This window comes from Doryrhamphus excisus, chromosome 11 (genome assembly GCF_030265055.1).
Source record: "Doryrhamphus excisus isolate RoL2022-K1 chromosome 11, RoL_Dexc_1.0, whole genome shotgun sequence".
In the NCBI taxonomy this organism is placed as follows: domain Eukaryota; kingdom Metazoa; phylum Chordata; class Actinopteri; order Syngnathiformes; family Syngnathidae; genus Doryrhamphus; species Doryrhamphus excisus.
The window spans coordinates 16,483,233-16,505,260 of NC_080476.1; the positions used below are offsets into that span (position 1 = coordinate 16,483,233).

A 22,028-nucleotide genomic window follows, 5' to 3' on the forward strand; every position below is an offset into this window, starting at 1 on the left:
TGCATCTTCTGAGGCAATAATGTGTAACCTTGTTTTTCCATTTGTTATTTCACCCTGAGAAGAGATAGCAAAAGATGCAGAATAAAACAATATTAATTATCTTGCATTGGTATTTCAAACCCTTCAAAAAGTTCCTCAAAATCCACTCTAATGCCAAAAAACGGCTGTAAAAACGTATCTTATACTTTTCCCTGGCAGAGCAAATCAGGGGGAAAAAAGGCTTACAGGAGCCGGAGCTGATCCCAAGTCAGTTTGTATGGTTTACTACTGTAAGATATTGTATTGATCATCACACAGGGTACACTATTTCTGGGAAAATGGCTTATTGATTTATGTTCAACATCTGTTTTCCTGTGTCGAATGTATATAAAATATGGATTGAACTGACATATGAAAGTGGTAAAATACTAATAAATTATATTACATACATAAAAAAAAATTCAAAACTATTCAGACTCTGTATAGCTATATAAATATTGCTATATAAATATAGCTATGAAATAAATAAAAAGGCACTTTAACACAAAATTTCAGCTTTTTACTGTATTAAAATGTCAACGTTATGGGAAAAACAGTTCATATTTTGGTACGTTTTGGTCTTAGAAGCTAAACTAGCATTAGCGTTAAACACAACGTTAGCTATTGTATCGATCATCACGCAGGGTACACCATTTCTTGGCAAATGGCTTATTGATTTATGTTCAACATCTGTTTTCCTGTATTGAATGTATATAAAATATGGATGGAACTGACATATGAAAGTGGTAAAATCCTAATAAATTATATTAGATACATAAAAAAAGTCCAAAACTATTCAGACTCTGTATAGCTATATAAATATTGCTATATAAATATAGCTATGAAATAAATAAAAAGGCACTTTCACTCAAAATGTCAGCTTTTTACTGTATTAGAATGTCAACGTTATGGGAAAAACAGTTCATATTTTGGTACGTTTTGGTCTTAGAAGCTAAACTAGCATTAGCGTTAAACACAACGTTAGCTATTGTATCGATCATCACGCAGGGTACACCATTTCTTCTACTTATACTACTTCTAGTATAAGTGAAGTTGTTTTTTGACTACACAGCTCATGTTTTAAGTGACCTTGTTTCGGAGAAAAAGAAGTCAACTGTTGTATAAAACAAAAATAAAGTAAAAATACTCACCCTTTTAAACTCAGTTTAAACAACCTAGCCATGAAAAAATGATGTAATCCTTCTCACTGAATTTGTTGACATCGCATGTGATGAATTCAGAGGGTCTACTGCAGGGGTCTCAAACACACGGCCCGCGGGCCAAATGTGGTCCGCAGGACACTAGTTTGAGCCTTGATATGAAAGTTTAATGTTAGCGCGGCCTGCGCAAGTTTGATATGGATGCTGTATGGTATCATGTACCCAGAAAAAATTATTACGTTTGATTAATGTTCATGTTAAAGGTTAAATAACTGTTAATAGTTATCCTCCCTATCCGTGTGGAAGTGGTACGTTTTTGGCTATTTAAGTTTAAAGGAAATAACTTGAAGGCTACCGTTTAGGTCGCTAGCTCTCTAGTTTGCGAGTTAGCATGTGTCTCAAGACCCTGCAGTTGCGCAATATGTTGTAAATAAAAAGAGTATAAATGTGACTATAGTCGTGTTTTGTCATGTCTACAGGGCTCTAATAATGCTTTGTTCATTTTAATTTGGAAAAAATAATTTGTCTACCCACCAACTATATGTGGTTTCTCAAGTTTTTATTATTTGCCGTTTTGTTATTATTATTATATTTATTTATTTATTACTGATTGATTGATTTTCTTTATTCTTGATTTGTTTATTTATTTTTCATCTTATTTTGTGTAGAAAAATAAAAAGTAAGATATTTGAGAACAGTGGAATGTTTTATCAGAGCTTTTATTGTAGAAAATCGGAAGCAAAGCAAAGTTTTTTTAATTTTTTTGTTTTTAATAAATGCGTTTTTTTGTTTTTTTTTAAAAACTGATGCGGCCCAGTCTCACCCTGATCCTAGCTCCAGTGGCCCCCCAAGTAAATTGAGTTTGAGATCCCTGTTCCTGATCTGCTTTTGCTTACCTGATCTATAAGAAATATATCAGTAGTGGTATGTTTACAAATATGTCTTTTTGACAAAATATTGTTTGAGATTCAGAGACAAGGTGGCTGCCAATCAGATGAACATGAGAGGATAATAATGACTATTTTTTTAATATTTATATTATTATTTTAACATGAAACTTTGTCTACAACCCTTTTCTTCATACATGCGATACATAAGCGTACTGTAGGTAAAAATAAAAAATAATGTTCTGCTGCAGACAGATAAGAATGGAAGGATTAAACCAATGAATGGGATGCTTTCCTGTTAGGTAAAAATACAATTCTTAATGTTTGCATCATTTTAATTAAAGACAACAAAATAAAAAAAAGGGATTACATTCCCAGTACGCATTCAATGTATTCAGATTGTGTACTTACAGTAATTCTCCTATTCAGCCATGGCTTATTATGCGTGTGCCTCTTTAAACCACCACCAGCTTTCACTGAGTGGCTGGCCAGGCACGGCTGGTCGTGGTGGTGTTGTCCAAACATGGCGAATTTGCGGCGCATGACTGGCACCTCTCCAGGCCGTGAGGGTAGCAGGCCTGGCAACGCAGCTCGCTGATGGACTCGTTGAATCGATTGGCCAGCATGGACAGCTTGCTGCCGTGACACAGCGAGCACGGGGTGAGGCCCGAGCCGCCGCAATGACGGCAGCTACCTGTCTTCTGGAGGACAAACACAGGAGGGGGGGGTTCATGTAAACTTGAGCTATTCATCCATTTTCTATATGTTATGCTGGGGCCTATCCCTGATGACTTCGGCGACGGGCAATGGACACACTGGACTGGTGGCCAGCCAATCACAGGGCACATATAGACAAACAACCATTCACACTCACATTCATACCTATGGACAATTTGGAGTCGCTAATTAAACTAGCATGTTTTTGGAATGTGGGAGGAAACCGGAGTACCCGAGGGTGGAATTGAACCCTGGTCTCCTAGCTGTGAGGTCTGCGCACTAACCACTTGACCACCGTGCCGCTATTCTCTATTCATTTCAGTGGAAGCATAAAGTTCATTTATGTTTCCAAGACCGCTGACAAATTGTGATCTTTTTCGACATTTCTAGTCGTCTAGTATAAAAAATTAAGTACGTGACAGGACTTGATTCCTTTTTTTTTTTTTTTTTTTGTCACATGCCTGCCATCATTTCTGCCTAATCAGTCCTGTTCCCAGCAGTTTTTGTCAGTCAGGCGGTACAGCGCACTTTAACTTTTCTACATACCCTGAGGCTTGATGATACCTCTGCATAATAATATGTCACGATAAGGATCCCGTGTAGGCCACATTGTCTTCGTAACAAATGCGAAATGTCTGCAAACACTGTACTCTGTGCTGGGAACACAAAAGAAGATTAACTACTGGACTTTTTGTGCAGGTGAGACAAAGAAAAGAGAGAGGGAAGGGTTTGCCAATTTCTAGCAAAAAAAAAAAAACAGCTGAATTTCACTTTTTCTGCTTGTGAGTGGGGGGAGAATGCTGCAAAGAAACATTTGAAAGAATGTAAGGGGTGAGAATAAGCACCCCTGTGTGAGCACTTTGACATGACGGTATATAATATAGCCGCACACAGTTTGTAATTTCTTTAGAGGGAACAGTGAACCTCTAGACACAAAATAACACCCCTATAGTCACCTTTACACTTGTATCACCCGATATAGCAGATATAATAACAGAATGAATATACATTCATTGTATTGTTTTTAACATTATTAGAGCCCTCTAGACACAAAATAACACCCCTATAGTCACCTTTACGCTTGTATCACCCGATATAGTAGATATAATAACAGAATGAATATACATTCATTCATTCATTGTATTGTTTTTAACATTATTAGAGCCCTCCAGATACAAAATAACACCCCTATAGTCACCTTTACGCCTGTATCACCCGATATAGTAAATATAATAACAGAGTGAATATACATTCATTCATTCATTGTATTGCTTTTAACATTATTAGAGCCCTCTAGACACAAAATAACACCCCTATAGTCACCTTTACGCTTGTATCATCCGATATAGCAGATATAATAACAGAATGAATATACATTCATTGTATTGTTTTTAACATTATTAGAGCCCTCTAGACACAAAATAACACCCCTATAGTCACATTTACGCTTGTATCACCCGATATAGCAGATATAATAACAGAATGAATATACATTTATTGTATTGTTTTTAACATCATTAGAGCCCTCTAAACACAAAATAACACCCCTATAGTCACCTTTACGCCTCTATCACCCGATATAGTAAATATAATAACAGAATGAATATACATTCATTCATTCATTGTATTGTTTTTAACATTATTAGAGCCCTCTAGACACAAAATAACACCCCTATAGTCACCTTTACGCTTGTATCACCCGATATAGCAGATATAATAACAGGATCAATATACATTCATTCATTCATTGTATTGCTTCTTACATTATTAAAGCCCTCTAGACACAAAATAACACCCCTATAGTCACCTTTACGCCAAAGAAAAGAGAGAGGGAAGGGTTTGCCAATTTCTAGCAAAAAAAAAAAAACAGCTGAATTTCACTTTTTCTGCTTGTGAGTGGGAGGGGAGTGCTGCAAAGGAACATTTGAAAGAATGTCGGGGTGAGAATAAGCACCCCTGTGTGAGCACTTTGACATTACGGTATATAATATAGCCGCACACAGTTTGTAATTTCTTTAGAGGGAACAGTGGAGGATGCGGTGGGGTGCCACAGAGGAGAGCGATCAACAAAAAAACAAGGTGATAAATATTTCTACCGCCCTACTGGGAATACTTTAGAACAAGGATTATTACCTCGGTGTGTGTCATCTGTTTCTGATCTCCCTCCTGCCTACAAAGAGCTTTAGGTCGCCTCCTGCTGCCGCGTTCACGAGCCTGCAGATAGCCCTCCGAGGCCACAGGGGGCGCCGTGTAGTGGCGCAACATTTCAGCCTTCTTCATCGGTGCTCGTATCACACGCAGGTTGCTGGTGTAGATGATGATCTTCCCGAAGTCCAACACCGACGACTAAGGGGGAATCAGAATATAGACAATAATATGTCATGTGTTTGTATTTAATACAGAGCAGTAATTTCAGACTCATTCATGCATTCATTGTATTGTTTTTAACATTAGAGCCCTCTAGACACAAAACAACACCCCTATAGTCCCCTTACGCTTGTATCATCTGATATAGTAGATATAATAACAGAATGAACATACATTCATTCATTCATTGTATTGTATTTAACATTATTAGAGCCCTCCAGACACAAAATAACACCCCTATAGTCACATTTACGCTTGTATCACCCGATATAGTAGATATAATAACAGAATGAATATACATTAATTCATTCATTGTATTGTTTTCAACATTATTAGAGCCCTCTAGACACAAAATAGCACCCCTATGTCACCTTTACGCTTGTATCACCCGATATAGCAGATATAATAACAGAATGAATATACATTTATTGTATTGTTTTTAACATTATGAGAGCCCTCTAGACACAAAATAACACCCCTATAGTCACCTTTACGCCTGTATCACCCGATATAGTAAATATAATAACAGAATGAATATACATTTATTGTATTGTTTTTAACATTATTAGAGCCCTCTAGACACAAAACAACACCCCTATAGTCACCTTTACGCCTGTATCACCCGATATAGAAGATATAATAACAGAATGAATATACATTCATTGTATTGTTTTTAACATTATTAGAGCCCTCCAGACACAAAATAACACCCATATAGTCACCTTTACGCCTGTATCACCCGATATAGTCGATATAGTAACAGAATGAATATACATTCACTGTATTGTTTTTAACATTATTAGAGCCCTCTAGACACAAAATAACACCCCTATAGTCACCTTTACGCCTGTATCACCCGATATAGTAAATATAATAACATAATTAATATACATTCATTCATTCATTGTATTGTTTTTAACATTATTAGAGCCCTCCAGACACAAAATAACACCCCTATAGTCACCTTTACGCCTGTATCACCCAATATAGTAAATATAATAACATAATTAATATACATTCATTCATTCATTGTATTGTTTTTAACATTATTAGAGCCCTCCAGACACAAAATAACACCCCTATAGTCACCTTTACGCTTGTATCACCCGATGACGCTCAAGCAAAGCTCAAGCTAATTTGTGAATAAAGTGACACTGAGAGTGAAAACAAACGAGAGAGACTGACAAAGGGTGTGATGAAGAAATTATAACACTGTAAAACAACTGGAGTGGATTTAATTGGCGACTCCAAATTGTCCATAGGTATGAATGTGAGTGTGAATGGTTGTTTGTCTATATGTGCCCTGTGATTGGCTGTGATTGGACAAGAAGGAGCAAGGAGCCAAGTCTTTTGAATCCTAAATGCCCTCCATAAGACATCCAACTCCGTCCGTAAATCCACATTGCTGTCTTTTCCTGATAAACGTGATAACTTTCCGTGCGGCGTCGGAGACGAAGCGTGGCTTTGTGAGGGGAAATGAAGCTGACACTAAGCCAGCGGGCGAAGTGGTTGACCTCTCTCTAATGAAGCCGCTGTCACCAAAGTGCCGACATCCTGTCACATGGACAATTTGCTTCTTGTTGTTGTGTTTCCCTGCTAATTGTCTACATGGAAGTTGCTTTTATAAGCTGTAACATTTAGAACTGAGGTCTTATTTATCACCCCGTTATGTAAGCGTATGTAATTTATTACAAATATTTATTTGTTTATATATATTTATATTTCAAAATAATGTCTCTCAAGCTCTCTCTGTCTGACACACTTAATATGAAATAATGCCAAAATATATATATACCAGTAAGGAATAATACAATAATCAATAATCTATTTAATTGTTAATTTGTTGAAATATTAATACAAATCTCATAAAAAATATGATATGTAATATATTAATAATAATTATTAGCCATACAATATACCTTAATTATAATTATATTTGCATATATAACTTGACAACAGGCACAAGGCGGATGCGTGGTTAGCGTACAGGTCTCACAGCTAGGAGACCCGAGTTCAATTCCACCCTCGGCCATCTCTGTGTAGAGTTTGCATGTTCTCCCCGTGCATGCGTGGGTTTTCTCTAATGCTTGAAATGTATTTGTATTGTAATGTAATGTATTTTTCAATTTTTTTTTAGTCAGGAACAGATATTTTCCTGAAACTTAGCTATGTTATTTTGCTGTTTACTAAACCTTTTTTTTCTGATGAAAGACAGGGGGCTGCGCAGCACTCTAGTGGTTAGTGTGCAGACCTCACAGCTAGGAGACCAAGGTTCAATTCCACCCTTGAGTTTGCATGTTCTGCCCGTGCATGCGTGGGTTTTCTGCAGGTACTCCGGTTTCCTCCCACATTCCAAAAACATGCTAGGTTAATTAGCGACTCCAAATTGTCCATAGGTATGAATGTGAGTGTGAATGGTCGTTGGTAAAGTGACTATGGGGGTGTTATTTCAAATTTAGAGGGCTCTAATGCTTGAAATGTATTTGTATTGTAATGTAATGTATTTTTCTCAAAATTTTAGTCAGGAACAAATATTTTCCTGAAACTTAGGTATGAATGTGAGTGTGAATGGTTGTTTGTCTATATGTGCCCTGTGATTGGCTGGCCACCAGTCCAGGGTGTACCCCGCCTCTCGGCCGAAGACAGCTGGGATAGGCTCCAGCACCCCCCGCGACCTTTGTGAGGATAAGCGGTAGAAAATGAATGAATAAACTTGACAACAAGGAATTGTTTGACCTTGTCAAATGTGCATAATAATAAACATTTTCCTGAGGTGCATGGACATCTTTTTTGCATAAGTGTTGCAAAAAAGTCCAGACTTAATCCGTTCATGCTTGCTGAGCTAAGATCTCGTGGGATTTGCCGAGGTCTCGTGTGATTTCATGCATGATGAAAGTTTTATGGGCTTTTTATGCACAGATTTACTGAAACTTTGGGTTAAATGACCAAATTGTGCATCTCTGAGTCATTACTTTTAATGTTATGGGTTACTGAGTAAAGACTGTAGTAAAAAATATGTGCACATTTGAATGAATTCATGTCACTACTCCACTACACCACTACACCATTTAGCTGCAAAGCTTACGTCGGCGTCTCCATCTGCTTGGCGGTTTTGGCCCACAGCAGCCGTGTAGCCTCCCGGTCCTCTGTACACGTTTATTCTCTGGGCGATGAGCCCTGTTGGAGCATTGACACCTGGACACACAACAAAACATCTTGTCACGCTACAGTGAGAACCTGGACCGCAGATTGCTTGGTCCTCTCGCCCCCCCAAAACAGCACATATGCTGCATAAGTAGTCAAGGCCAACCAATAGCCAACCTCGGTTACTTTTTAAATAACAAGACACTTTTACTTTTGGTGACTTTTTTTCGATATCTATATCACCCGATATAGTAGATATAATAACAGAATGAATATACATTCATTCATTTATTGTATTGTTTTTAACATTATTAGAGCCCTCTAGACACAAAATAACACCCCTACAGTCACCGTTACGCTTGTATCACCCGATATAGTAGATATAATAGCAGAATGAATATACATTCATTCATTTATTGTATTGTTTTTAACATTATTAGAGCCCTCTAGACACAAAATAACACCCCTATAGTCACCTTTACGCTTGTATCACCCGATATAGTAGATACCCCGCCTCTTGCCCGAAGACAGCTGGGATAGGCTCCAGCACCCCTGCGACCCTCGTGAGGATAAGCGGTAGAAAATGAATGAATGTATATTCATTCTGTTATTATAGGGGTGTTATTTCATGTCTAGAGGGCTCTAATAATGTTAAAAACTGTAAACAGGTTTTCTATGCTCAAATAATAGATGTATAAATAAGGAACTATCTTATCATGGTTGGGTCTGGCGGCACGGCGGACGAGTGGTTAGCACGCAGACCTCACAGCTAGGAGACCAGGGTTCAATTCCACCATCGGCCATCTCTGTGTGGAGTTTGCATGTTCTCCCCGTGCATGCGTGGGTTTCCTCACACATTCCAAAAACATGCTAGGTTAATTAGCGACTCCAAATTGTCCATAGGTATGAATGTGAGTGTGAATGGTTGTTTGTCTATATGTGCCCTGTGATTGGCTGGCCACCAGTCCAGGGTGTACCCCGCCTTGGCTCCAGCACCCACGAAAATGAATGAATGTATATTCATTCTGTTATTATAGGGGTGTTATTTCATGTCTAGAGGTCTCTAATAATGTTAAAAACCATAAACAGGTTTTCTATGTATAAATAAGGAATTATTATGATTGGGTCTGGAACCAATGAATGGTTATAAAACTGCACTGTGCCATGATGGGAAGTGTTCCTAAAGAGACTAATATTAGGCACACTGTGCAGTATGGCTTAAATAGTGTACCTAATGTAGCGTGTACGTACTGTACTGCATCATACGTGGTTTCCTGAATATGCATGATGTCATTACTATCACAGCAACACAGTTTCATTCATGCAGAGAAAAAGAAAGCTATGCAATGACCTCTGCTGCTCGCAGCCAAGTCAGAGGCCCTCCTAAGTACATGCGTCCATATTACACGGCGGAGCGGTAACAACATACCCTGCTGGGCCGACAAAGGCCGGTCATAGCCGCAAAGCTGCTCCACCCCCAGGTGGCCAGGCGGTGCCATATTTCCGCCGAGGAAGCTGTGAGGGTATTTCTCCTCTGGGCTGTCCAGCTCCTGCCCGTCCTCGTACACGTGCTTGAGCACGCGGCCGCTGTAAGACGACGCCAGCTTGAACCTCACCTGGTGGTTTAGGAACAGGATGTTGCTTTATGTTAGGAGTCGGTTGGATTCAAAGTGATTGGTGGTTGCTTGGCAGTTGAAAGGGAATGGTTTGATCTGCAGTACATGCATAATAATCAAAGCAGCTTTCATGTGCCATGTACGGCCCATTTCATCCATCCTGTCATGCAGTTTTAAACACGGAATAAAACTGTAGAGGAGTATCATTTTCCCACCAAAAAAAGTTTTTTTGGGGTGTAAAATGATTGACACATGTTAGAGATGACTAGTTTTAAACAAACTTCGTATCGAGACGAGGCGGTTTAGGTGACTCCAGCTAAGCGGTAGAAAATGAATGAATGTATATTCACTCTGTTATTATAGGGGTGCTATTTCATGTCTAGAGGGCTCTAATAATGTTAAAAACTGTAATCAGGTTTTTCAAATAATAGAGGCTGCACAGTGTTCGAGTGGTTATCACGCGGGCCTCACAGCTAGGAGACCACAGTTCAATTCCACAATCGGCCATCTCTGTGTGGAGTTTGCATGTCCCCCCCCCCCCCCCCCCCCCCCCCCGCTCCCCCTCCCCCTGCAAGTGTGGGTTTTCTCAGGGTTAGGTGACTCAGTGACTCAGTTTAGGTGACTCGGGCATCCAGTTAATTATCATTCAATTCCAAGAAAATTGTTCAATTTCCCCAAGTTAATATCCTAAAGTCCTCTGTAAAGTAGAAATTCTCAAAAGCATACTCATTGTATGTATAAATATATATTTATTCTGTTATTATATCTACTACATTGGGTGATAAGAGCGTAAATGTGACTATAGGGGTGCTATTTCATGTATAGAGGGCTCTAATGGTGTTAAAAACTGTAATCAGGTTTTCTATGTTCAAATAATAATAGAGGCTGCACAGTGTGCAAGTGGTTATCACGCGGGCCTCACAGCTAAGAGACCAGCATTCAATTCCACCCTCTGTGTGGAGTTTGCATGTTCTCCCCGTGCATGTGTGGGTTTTCTCCGGGTACTCCGGTTTCCTCCCACATTCCAAAAAACATGCTAGGTTAATTAGCGACTGCAAATTGTCCATAGGTATGAATGTGAGTGTGAATGGTTGTTTGTCTATATGTGCCCTGTGATTGGCTGGCCACCAGTCCCGCACCCCCACGACCCTCATGAGGATAAGCGGTACAATGAATGAATGTATATTCATTCTGTTATTATAGGGGTGCTATTTCATGTCTAGAGGGCTCTTATAATGTTAAAAACTGTAATCAGGTTTTCTATGTTTAAATAATAATAGAGGCTGCACAGTGTACAAGTGGTTATCACGCGGGCCTCACAGTGTACAAGTGGTTATCACGCGGGCCTCATAGCTAGGAGACCAGAGTTCAATTCCACAATCGGCCATCTCCTTGTGGATCACTTCCTCATACACCAGCATATTGGAGCATTTGTTCAATTGTTGGGTCGTAGTTTCTTTCATAAATATGGTATCAGTCTTGAACACATCACAGCATATCATAGCATTTACCAGATGCTCATCACTCACTGGGTGGGGTCCAATTGAGTGGGTTTCATGCCAATTTTGTGATGCAAAACACGAGTTGCTACTTTGTTTTTGAGCTCAACCTTTTTGCATGAATGAATGCTAACCATCAACAAGCATTCTCGGCTTTGTGAAGCATTTGTAGACGCTCCCTTGGGTGACGTACCTTTCTCGGCTTGGCGCCCTCGTGCCGTTGACTCTTTTTCCTCTGTGGTTCCTCCATGACGGCGGCTGATAAGAAGCAAAAGAGCAAGTCAGTCAGTCCATCCGCTGAGAGCTGCAGTGATGAACTGCAACAGGAAGAGAACACAGGAGGGAATGAGAGTCCTGTTGAAGAGCAGTGAGTAAGAAGGTGGGTGTACGGAGCCCTTCTTATTATTTTTGTCAATATAAATATATATATATATATATGTGTGTTTATGTCCTGCCTCCTGAGCTTAACAATAGCAGCCATTGGCCCATTTTTATTGGTAAGCACGTTGAATTATTCACACGTGGATGGAGTTACAAAAGGGCAGTGTGGAAACCAGAAGCCCTGTCATTATTAAACAATAATGACGACGGCTAGAATAGAAGCTATAGTGTCAAAGCTACTGCTTGTGTGTGTGTGTGTGTGTGTGTATTACATGGTGTGTACACATTTGTGTGATGCAAACGTAACGGCCTGTCAACTGTCAACTGTACAGGTGTGAGTGCGACAGCGTTGAATTGTAAATATCAACTCATTGTATACGACAACTGAATTTTGAACTTTAATAATGATTCGGAAGGCATGAGAAAGTGGATAGGAAAATGTAGCTATATTTGAGCACAAGGTCATGGTAATGGTAATGGTTTTATTTCATTTGAACATGCATCAGATTACAATTGAATGCATCACATAATCAGTTCACAGTTCCACATGTCCAAAAGGAGTAGGAAGAAGCAAAGCTTATTAAATGCTACCCCTCCATCTGGTACTTTTACAATCAGTAACTGTTACATTTGTTCACTTCCTGCTTTCCTAATATATATTTTTTAATTTATTTTTAAAAAAAAATTAAATTTATTTAACTAATGTTTATTATTTTTTTTATTTATATGTGCCCTATGATTGGCTGGCGACCAGTCCAGGGTGTACCCCGCCTCACGCCCAAAGACAGCTAGGATAGGCTCCAGCACCCCCCGCGACCCTCGTGAGGAAAAGCGGTAGAAAATGAATGAATGTATACAACAACTGAATTTTGAACTTTAATAATGATTTGGAATGCATGAGAAAGTGGATAGGAAAATGTAGCTATATTTGACCACAAGGTAATGGTAATGGTAATGGTTTTATTTCATTTGAACATGCATCAGATTACAATTGAATGCATCACATAATCAGTTCACAGTTCCACATGTCCAAAAGGAGTAGGAAGAAGCAAAGCTTATTAAATCCTACCCCTCCATCTGGTACTTTTACAATCAGTAACTGTTACATTTGTTCACTTCCTGCTTTCCTAATATAATTTTTGTAATTTATTTTTGTAATTTTTAAAAATGTATTTAAATAATGTTTTTTTATTTATTTATTTATATGTTCCCTGTGATTGGCTGGCAACCAGTCCAGGGTGTACTACGCCTCTCGCCCGAAGACAGCTGGGATAGGCTGCAGCACGCCCACCACCCTCGTGAGGATAATCGTTAAGAATTTGAATGAATGAATGTATATTCATTCTGTTATTATATCTACTATATCGGGCGATACAAGCGTAAAGGTGACTATAGGGGTGTTATTTTGTTTCTAGAGGGCTCTAGTAATGTTAAAAACAATACAACAATTAAGCGGTAGAAAATGAATGAATGGTTATTTTTAGCCTTGTGCATTATTTTAGCTGTTTGAAGATTAATGAATAAAAAAAAATTATAAATTATGATTTGTTCTCCCCGTGCATGCGTGGGTTTTCTCCGGGTACTCCGGTTTCCTCCCACATTCCAAAAACATGCTAGGTTAATTGGCCACTCCAAATTGTCCATAGGTATGAATGCGAGTGTGAATGGTTGTTTGTCTATATGTGCCCTGTGATTGGCTGGCCACCAGTCCAGGGTGTACCCCGCCTCTCGCCCGAAGACAGCTGGGATAGGCTCCAGCACCCCCCGCGACCCTCGTGAGGAAAAAGCGGTAGAAAATGAATGAATGAATGAAATTATGATTTTAGAAATAAGGACACTTATCAACAAGTACATTACATAGCACAGCACCTGTTTTGTGTCTCAGAAAATTATGTGAAGCTACAGCCTCCACTTTGCGAAAATCGGACTACCCACCCACTTGTATCATTTACTTGACTCATTAAAGAACATGAAATTAAATTCCCGATAGTTACTGTTTGGATTTGTGGTATAAATATATTAATACACGGAGACATCATCAACATTCTAAATCATTTTAAGCTTCTGCTTTTCTCATTTTGTCTCCTTGGCCACATTCTGTGTTTGTGTACTTTCACTACGCATGAGTAAATCCTACAAAGCCAAACAAGAAAGAGGTGAACCTCTCACTCAGTTCAATGACACCTACTGTGCTATTTTGGATGCATTCTCAAGGGGAAACGCAGAAGACTGCAGTTCTGTTCTACATCACTGCAATAACAAAACTATTGTTATATTAATAGTTCTCTGGAAGTGTCAATCCAAACAGGCTATTATTAGCTTCTGTCATTTTTAGCAACGACACACACACACACACACAGAAAAAAAAAAATCATACTCTCTGTGCACCAAACTTTACTTCTACTTTTCCCACTCGGGCTCTGCCTGGAGGCGGCTTTGTGACAGGAAGGAGGAATATGAGCGGGTAGACAGGGAAAGGGGAGGAGGGGGGAGTAAAAGATGAAAAGACAGATGGAAGTAAGGGGAAGAAAAATGAGATGGATGAGACTACGAGGGCAACCAAGGAGAGATACAGAGACGAGTGATGGACTGTTGATGGATGTGAGAGGACGACCATATGTATCTGAACTCATGTCAGGAGACAAGACATCCCGACTGAAGGTTGCAGGAGGGGGAAAAGATTAAATTAATAGTTTCATTCAAATGTAGAACTGGATGTACTCGTGTTAGCTTCAATTCTTACTCACGCCGACTTTTCGGCACCACAGCACACAGCAAGAGAAATGACATAGATATGATAAAGTAGTGGCTGCCATGTACAAATGGAAGGACAAAGCCCTGACTTTTCATACCGTTAGTAGAGTCATCTATATCCCTGTTCCAATATCGCCCCCTCAAAACATAATACCGTATTTTCCGGACTATAAGTCGTACTTTTTTTCATAGGTTGGCTGTTCCTGTGACTGGACTGGTGGCCAGCCAATCACAGGGCACATATAGACAAACAACCATTCACACTCACATTCATACCTATGGACAATTTGGAGTCGCTAATTAACCTAGCATGTTTTTGGAATGTGGGAGGAAACCGGAGTACCCGGAGAAAACCCACGCATGCACGGGGGAGAACATGCAAACTCCACACAGAGATGGCAGAAGGTGGAATTGAAGCCTGGTCTCCTCGCTGTGAGGTCTACGCGCTAACCACTAGACCGCCATGCCGCCCTTAAAATAAATTAAAAATAAAATGAAAAATGCGACTTATGTATGTTTTTTTCTACTTAATTATGCATTTTTGACCTTGTGTGACTTATAGTCCGGAGCGACTTATAATCTAGAAAATACGGTAATCGACTGAAAAAAGAATCATGATCGTCCAAATACTGTATTTTCCAGACTATAAGTCGTACTTTTTTTCATAGGTTGGCTGTTCCTGCGACTTATACTCCAGAGTGACTTATAAATGAAAAAAGTGTGACTTATGTATGTTTTTTTTCTACTTATTTATGCATTTTTGACCTTGTGCGACTTATAGTCCGGAGTGACTTATAATCTAGAAAATACGGTAATCGACTGAAAAAAGAATCATGACCGTCCAAATACCATATTTTCCGGACTATAAGTCATACTTTTTTTCATAGGTTGGCTGCTCCTGCGACTTATGCTCCAGAGTGACTTATCAATGAAAAAAAGTGCGACTTATGTATGTTTTTTCTACTTAATTATGCATTTTTGACCTTGTGCGACTTATAGTCCGGAGCGACTTATAATCTAGAAAATACGGTAATCGACTGAATTTTCCGGACTATAAGTCGTACTTTTTTTCTTAGGTTGGCTGTTCCTGCGACTTAAACTCCAGAGCGACTTATAAATGAAAAAAGTGTTTATGTTACATAAACACTGGACACCTTTTCTGTTCATATTTATTTTTTATGTAGCTGAATAACCATTGTGTTAGCATATCTTACTGTTCTACTCTATTCTTTTATTAATGTTAGAACTTGCATTCTAAGAGGACGTAATGTCTGTTTTGGTCAAGTAGTTAAAATAAATTACCCGCAAAAAATGCGACTTATGCTCCAGTGCGACTTGTGTATTTTTTTTATACCTAATTATGCATTTTTTGCCTTGTGCGACTTATACTCCGGAGCAACTTATAGTCCAGAAAATACGGTAATTAAGTAGACAAGCACTCAGAGAGCGCACCCTCTCATATTGTGATTCACAACAAAATGTTAAAGAATCCTTTAAAAAAACATTCCTAGATCAAGATGGTGATCTGAATCAAAATGTACTCAGTTCTTCCATATCCCATTTCCGACAATTCCTGAAAATATCATCGAAATGCATTCGGAAGTTTTCAAGTTATTTTGAACACAAACAGATAGACGCGGGAAAATGACACATGACTATAAGTCTATAACTTATGACTATAAGTTATATAAGTATAAAAGTGACTATAGGGTTGTTACTTCATGTCTCCAGGTTTCTAATGTCAAAACCCGTATTTAGAAAGTCATAAACAGGTTTTCTGCTAAATATTCTGTTTATTGATATAGAATTATAATTCATTGAAATTCACAGTTGAGTCTGGATAACCGGCCCGTGCCTAGTCTGGATTGCATCGCCATTGAACCATCGTGTTGAAAAAATGCTAAAAACTGTGAAAGTAGGTATTCCAGGTTCTAGGTTCCAGGTTGTGCCTCTGTGTGAGATTTTTCTTAAGTCCTGAAGATGAAGTGGAGAGGTCTGGCTGCTTGTTTCTGCATGAGCTAAAAAAAAAAAACTGAGCACTAGCCTTCAGCTAATTACTGTATAATAAGCCTGAAATGTGCCTTAGCAAGCTTATCGGTCTATCATTTTGATTGACATAGTAATTAAGATAAAGAAGTTGAAATGTTCCCTTTAAAAAAGTTGCTGAGGGGGAACAGATTTCCCTTTGAATGACAATCCATTTATGTTTTAATCAAATTAAATAACTTATGGGGTGTCCTAACTTTTTTTGACACATGATTGTCAATGACATTTGTGTTGCCTCAAATGATTTGTGGTCAAAATGCTTTGGTCTACTCTCAGTACTCTACTGGTGTATACCAAATTCTGTGGTGATAAAGGCCTAAAGTTATAGTGGATGTTTTGGTAAAGTACATTGAGTTGTGTGAGAAATTTCACCACAGAGTATAAAATCACATACGGGCTCTCAAGCGGATCCGCGTGACTCTTTTTCGCGGGTCTCGTTGGAGTGGAATAATAATAATAACCCCAGCCTTAACAACGTATGCCATGACAAATTTTCACCCTTTTGCGTGCAGCACTTAGAGTGGAATTAGCTTAGAGCAGGGGTCTCAAACTCAATTTATCCTGGGGGCCACAGGAGCTAGGGTCTGGGCAAGGCTGGGCCGCATCAGGTTTTCAAAAAAAAAAAAAACCACGCATTTATTAAAAACAGAAAAATATACAAACTTTTTCAGTGCTTTGGTTCCGATTTTCTACAATAAAAGCTCTGATAAAACATTCCACTGTTCTCAAATATCTTAATTTTAATTTTTCTGCACAAAATAAGATGAAAAATAAATAAACAAATCAAGAATAAAGAAAATCAACCAATCAGTAATAAATAAATATAATAATAATAATAAAACACCAAATAATAAAAACTTAAGAAACCACATATAGTTGGTGGGTAGACAAATTATTTTTTTCAGATTAAAATGAACTCGCAAACTACAGAGCTAGCGACCTAAATGGTAGCCTTCAAGTTATTTCCTTTAAACTTAAATAGCCAAAAACTTACCACTTCCACACGGATAGGGAGGATAACTATTAACAGTTATTTAACCTTTAACATGAACATTAATCAAACGTAATAATTTTTTCTGGGTACATGATACCATACAGCAGGGGTGCTCACACTTTTTCAGCATGCGAGCTACTTTTAAAATGACCGAGTCAAAATGATCTACCCACTACAAAAATGCAAAACATCTATTTATTTTCAAATGTATTGAGGATTATTTGTACGTACAATGTATGTTGATGTACCTTACATAACCAAATGAGCCAATATTGCAAAACACACATAATTAACTATTAACATTTTTTGTAATTACCTCCACATTACTCCACATTTCCCTTCTTTGGTACTGCGATGGTAGAATGGCATATGAGGCAAACGCACTTCGAAAAAGACATTGTGAAAAAAAAGTCCACCTCCCATTCCGTATGGAAGTGATATGTTTTTTGCCTTTTTACTTGGTCCAGCTCCTTCACTCATTTTAGTGACCATAAACTTTAGCGAGGGCTTAAAATCTGACGCAATTCGCCGACTAGCTTAGCACTTTGCATCGCTGTTTACGCATGAGCGGTGACCTAAAGGTCAAAATTCAGTTGTCATCTGACTGGTTGTCCTGTATGTCAATCAAGTAACGGGGATGGATTATAGGCTGACATCGTAAGTTCTGCTGCACTTAGAGACGTTGTTTGATTTGATTGGTCGCCCGAAGGGCAACATTCAGTTGTCATCTGAATAGCTGCCCTGTATATCAATCAAGTGACGGCATTGATGCGAGGATGATATTTTTTTTAATGTCACGCCGCGACCGACCAGCGATCGACCAGTACCACCTCCGCGATCGACCGGTAGATCGCGATCGACTTAATGAGCACCCCTGCCATACAGCATCCATATCAAACTTGCGTGGGCCGCACTAACATTAAACTTTCATATCAAGGCGGGGGCCTTAAACTAGTGTCCGCGGGCCGTGTGTTTGAGACCCCTGGCTTCGAGAGTCGATCACATCAATATAAAATTGAGGACATCCCCTTAAAGGGAATGCTTTATCACATATTTAAATAGTTGTCACATGAAATGTGAACAATATTTTCTACACGCAAATAATGACGTATATTTATTTGAATCAAAGATTGTTTCACAAAGCAGCGATTCACACGCCAAAAATATTCATTTTTCACAGAGTGTCTGTGTCACAGAAACATTTTACATTCAAAGCCTGCCAGTATGTTTATTTCATCCAAGCCAACTCCCCAGATAAGGCCCCCCCTGTATGAGAGAGAGAGAGCAAAATTGATGGATTATACCATTACCCAGAAAGAGGTTTCTGCATGAGTCCAAATTTGTAATATTTATGACCTTGGATGCTCAAAACATATTGGCAAAAGTTAGTATTATACTGTTATGCTTTGTTTTCCCAACTGTTGTACAGTCAATCACTAAATGCCAAATGGGGTAAAAGTGACCTTTTCTTTTATGTAACATCAGCAACAAGAAGTTAACAGAAAGAGTGGAAGTAGGAATACACAAACTCGGGGTATAAAGGGAGTGACACAAGTCCATCTGTCTTCGATTTCCGTCCATACACGCATGTAATGATCTGTCCGTCATGCATCTATCTGCCTGTCTTGTCAATCTGTCCTTACATTTATTTACATGTGTTTCCATCTGTTTGTTTGTATCTGTATGTCCATCCATCTAATGATCACTCAGTCTGTCCATCCCAATGTCCGTCCATTCATTTATGTCAGCTAATCTGTCCGTATGTCCATCCGTCCATCAGTCTGTCCATCCATCCATCCATCCATCAGTTTTTAGTTCATATAATCTGTCATACAACATATCATGATCTGTAGTCTCAGTCGATCCTATTGTCTAATGATCTGTCCGTCCGTCCATCTATGCATTTTACCATAACTCAATCAGTCTGTCCATCCATCCATCCATCCATCAGTTTTTAGTTCATATAATCTGTCATATAACATATCATGATCTGTAGTCTCAGTCGATCCTATTGTCTAATGATCTGTCCATCCGTCCGTCCATCCGTTATACATGTATCATCAGTTTGTCTGTCCATGCATCTGTCTGAAAGTCCATCTGTCCATAAAATTGGAAGTCAATAGATCGGTTCATCCATCCGTCCATTGATATGTTTTTTTAGTCCGATCAAACAACTAATCTGTCAGACAGAAAAATTATAGAACTTGTCTTTCCGTTCATCAATCCGACCGTCCAATCTTCCTGCTCATCATTCATTGTCCATTCAACCAAAGATTAATCAATCTGTGTCTTTGTCCTTTTGTCAATCAATCGTTATCATGATTAGTCTTATTTTTGGTCTTGTTTTTGTTGTTTATGAATGGAAGAGTCGTCCTATCAACCAGAAAGTAAACAAACCAGGAAGTACATTGATTTGTAATACTGTTAACCAGTTTAGCCGTTCCCAGGTTGATTGCTCCTGTGTGTGAGAGGCCTGATCCAAACAAATGATCTGATCCATACAGTGAACCATTCTTAAGACTATAAATAAACAAAGAACCAGGCGGCCTTGTCTCCCTTTCAAAGACAAGCCAGGCTGCGATCATGCAAGCGTGTCCAATCTAGAGCGCGAACATCTTCAGAGGATGACACGTCACTCAAAGACAGACTAAAACAATGAAACGCAATGGGGTGTGGTGCCGAGTCGACTGGTGGCAGTGAAGCGATATGCACCAAGCCAAGAAGTTTGAACGTACGATGAAACATGCGGTCAACACAGGGAAAAAGGTCACTCAAACCAAGCGTGCAATTAAGGATGAGGATGGAGGGAAATACAATATTCTAGATTAGCGACACACTGACAGTTTGTTGTGTTCACAGTAAGCCATGGACTCAAGAGAGAAAATGGATCCAATTACAGAGTATTGTCTATGTTGGCAGTGAATACTTGGTCAGAGGCACGAGCATGACGGCAACAGTACCGGTTTTCACAAGAACCAACACATGAGCCATGATAAGGATTTAGTAAGAAATGGCAGAAAATATTAAGTTCCGAATTTGTTCACAAGTGTAAAACACATTTGCTTTGATAGACATGCTAGCATGGATCTCCTCAAAGTCCGTCATTAGACAAATGGTCAATGTTAAGCCCTGCCCTTTATGTCTATCGCATTGTTGTATTGTTTTTAACATTATTAGAGCCCTCTAGACACGAAATAACACCCCTATAGTCACCTTTACGCTTGTATCATCGGATATAGTAGATATAATAACAGAATGAATATACATTCATTCATTCATTGTATTGTTTTTAACATTATTAGAGCCCTCTAGACACAAAATAACACCCCTATAGTCACCTTTACGCTTGTATCACCCGGTATAGCAGATATAATAACAGAATGAAGATACATTCATTCATTCATTGTATTGTTTTTAACATTATTAGAGCCCTCTAGACACAAAATAACACCCCTATAGTCACCTTTACGCTTGTATCACCCGATATAGTAGATATAATAACAGAATCAATATACATTAATTCATTCAAATTCTAACGCTTATCCTCACGAGGGTCGTGGGCATGCTGGAGCCTATCCTAGCTGTCTTCAGGCGAGAGGCGGGGTACACCCTGGACTGGTCACCAGCCAATCACAGGGCACATATAGACAAACAACCATTCACACTCACATTCATACCTATTGAGTCTGTATTGACCTATTGAGGAAACCGGAGTACCCGGTTATAAATTAATAAAAAATTACATTTTTTAAATTTAATAAATTAATAATAATTAATAATAATTAATAAAATTCAATGCAACACATGCTACAATTTCAGTTTGAAATGTAGGTCAGTGCTTCTGACATGAACCATCTGCCATTTTTTGGCAGGTATTAATTTATTAATGGACATATAGCCGTGACAAAAACACCACATGGCATTTACACACAAAATTAGTGCCTCTGCAAGAAACATCATCATAATCTATTGCCTGAAAAAGAGAAGAAGATGGGAAGTAAGATCTGGAAAAAAAACGAAGGGAAAAGATCCCAAGACGGAATCATTCAGTGACAAAGACGAATATCCATGAAAAGGACAAACGACAGACGACAAACAAGGATAAAGTAAATAAATGGTCAGACTTCTTCTCCCCCCCCCCCGAAACACAGTGCGAACCAGGGTGTTAAAAGCGAGAAGCCATCGTAGAGGAAAATGGAGGGAGCGTTGCAGAGTGTGGAAAAAGACTCCCCCGGAATCAAATGTAGGCAAAACAAATGAGATCCAAGGCACCACTCAGTTCCCACTTGACAGACCGGTGGGCGAGTGCAACAAAGTTATTTAAAGCTCTGACATGTTCTCTTTGTTGCCAACAACAACGCGCTGCTACACTCTCTTGGAACAATAGATATTAGATTTATACCTCTTCTTTTTGTATGTTTCTACCAGATTATTAGCATTAAAAA

At 38.8% G+C, this 22,028-nt stretch overlaps 1 protein-coding gene across 2 annotated transcripts in view; it reads right to left on the reverse strand.

The window, feature by feature from the left end:
* Positions 1-1,763: 1,763 nt before the first annotated feature.
* Positions 1,764-22,028, reverse strand: part of LOC131138464 (glutaredoxin domain-containing cysteine-rich protein 2) — a 30,834-nt gene continuing 10,569 nt past the window's right edge. Inside the window, exons 2-6 of one of the 2 annotated variants that reach the window (XM_058087393.1) lie at positions 11,602-11,666; positions 9,723-9,909; positions 8,235-8,344; positions 4,916-5,128; positions 1,764-2,766 (exon numbers count right to left, since the gene is read on the reverse strand). In XM_058087393.1, coding sequence (XP_057943376.1) covers positions 2,539-2,766; positions 4,916-5,128; positions 8,235-8,344; positions 9,723-9,909; positions 11,602-11,658 — 795 coding nt within the window. In that variant the 5' untranslated portion in view covers positions 11,659-11,666 and the 3' untranslated portion in view covers positions 1,764-2,538. Of the gene's footprint in view, positions 2,767-4,915; positions 5,129-8,234; positions 8,345-9,722; positions 9,910-11,601; positions 11,726-22,028 lie in introns of both variants that reach the window. The other variant, XM_058087392.1, reaches the window with a different exon arrangement.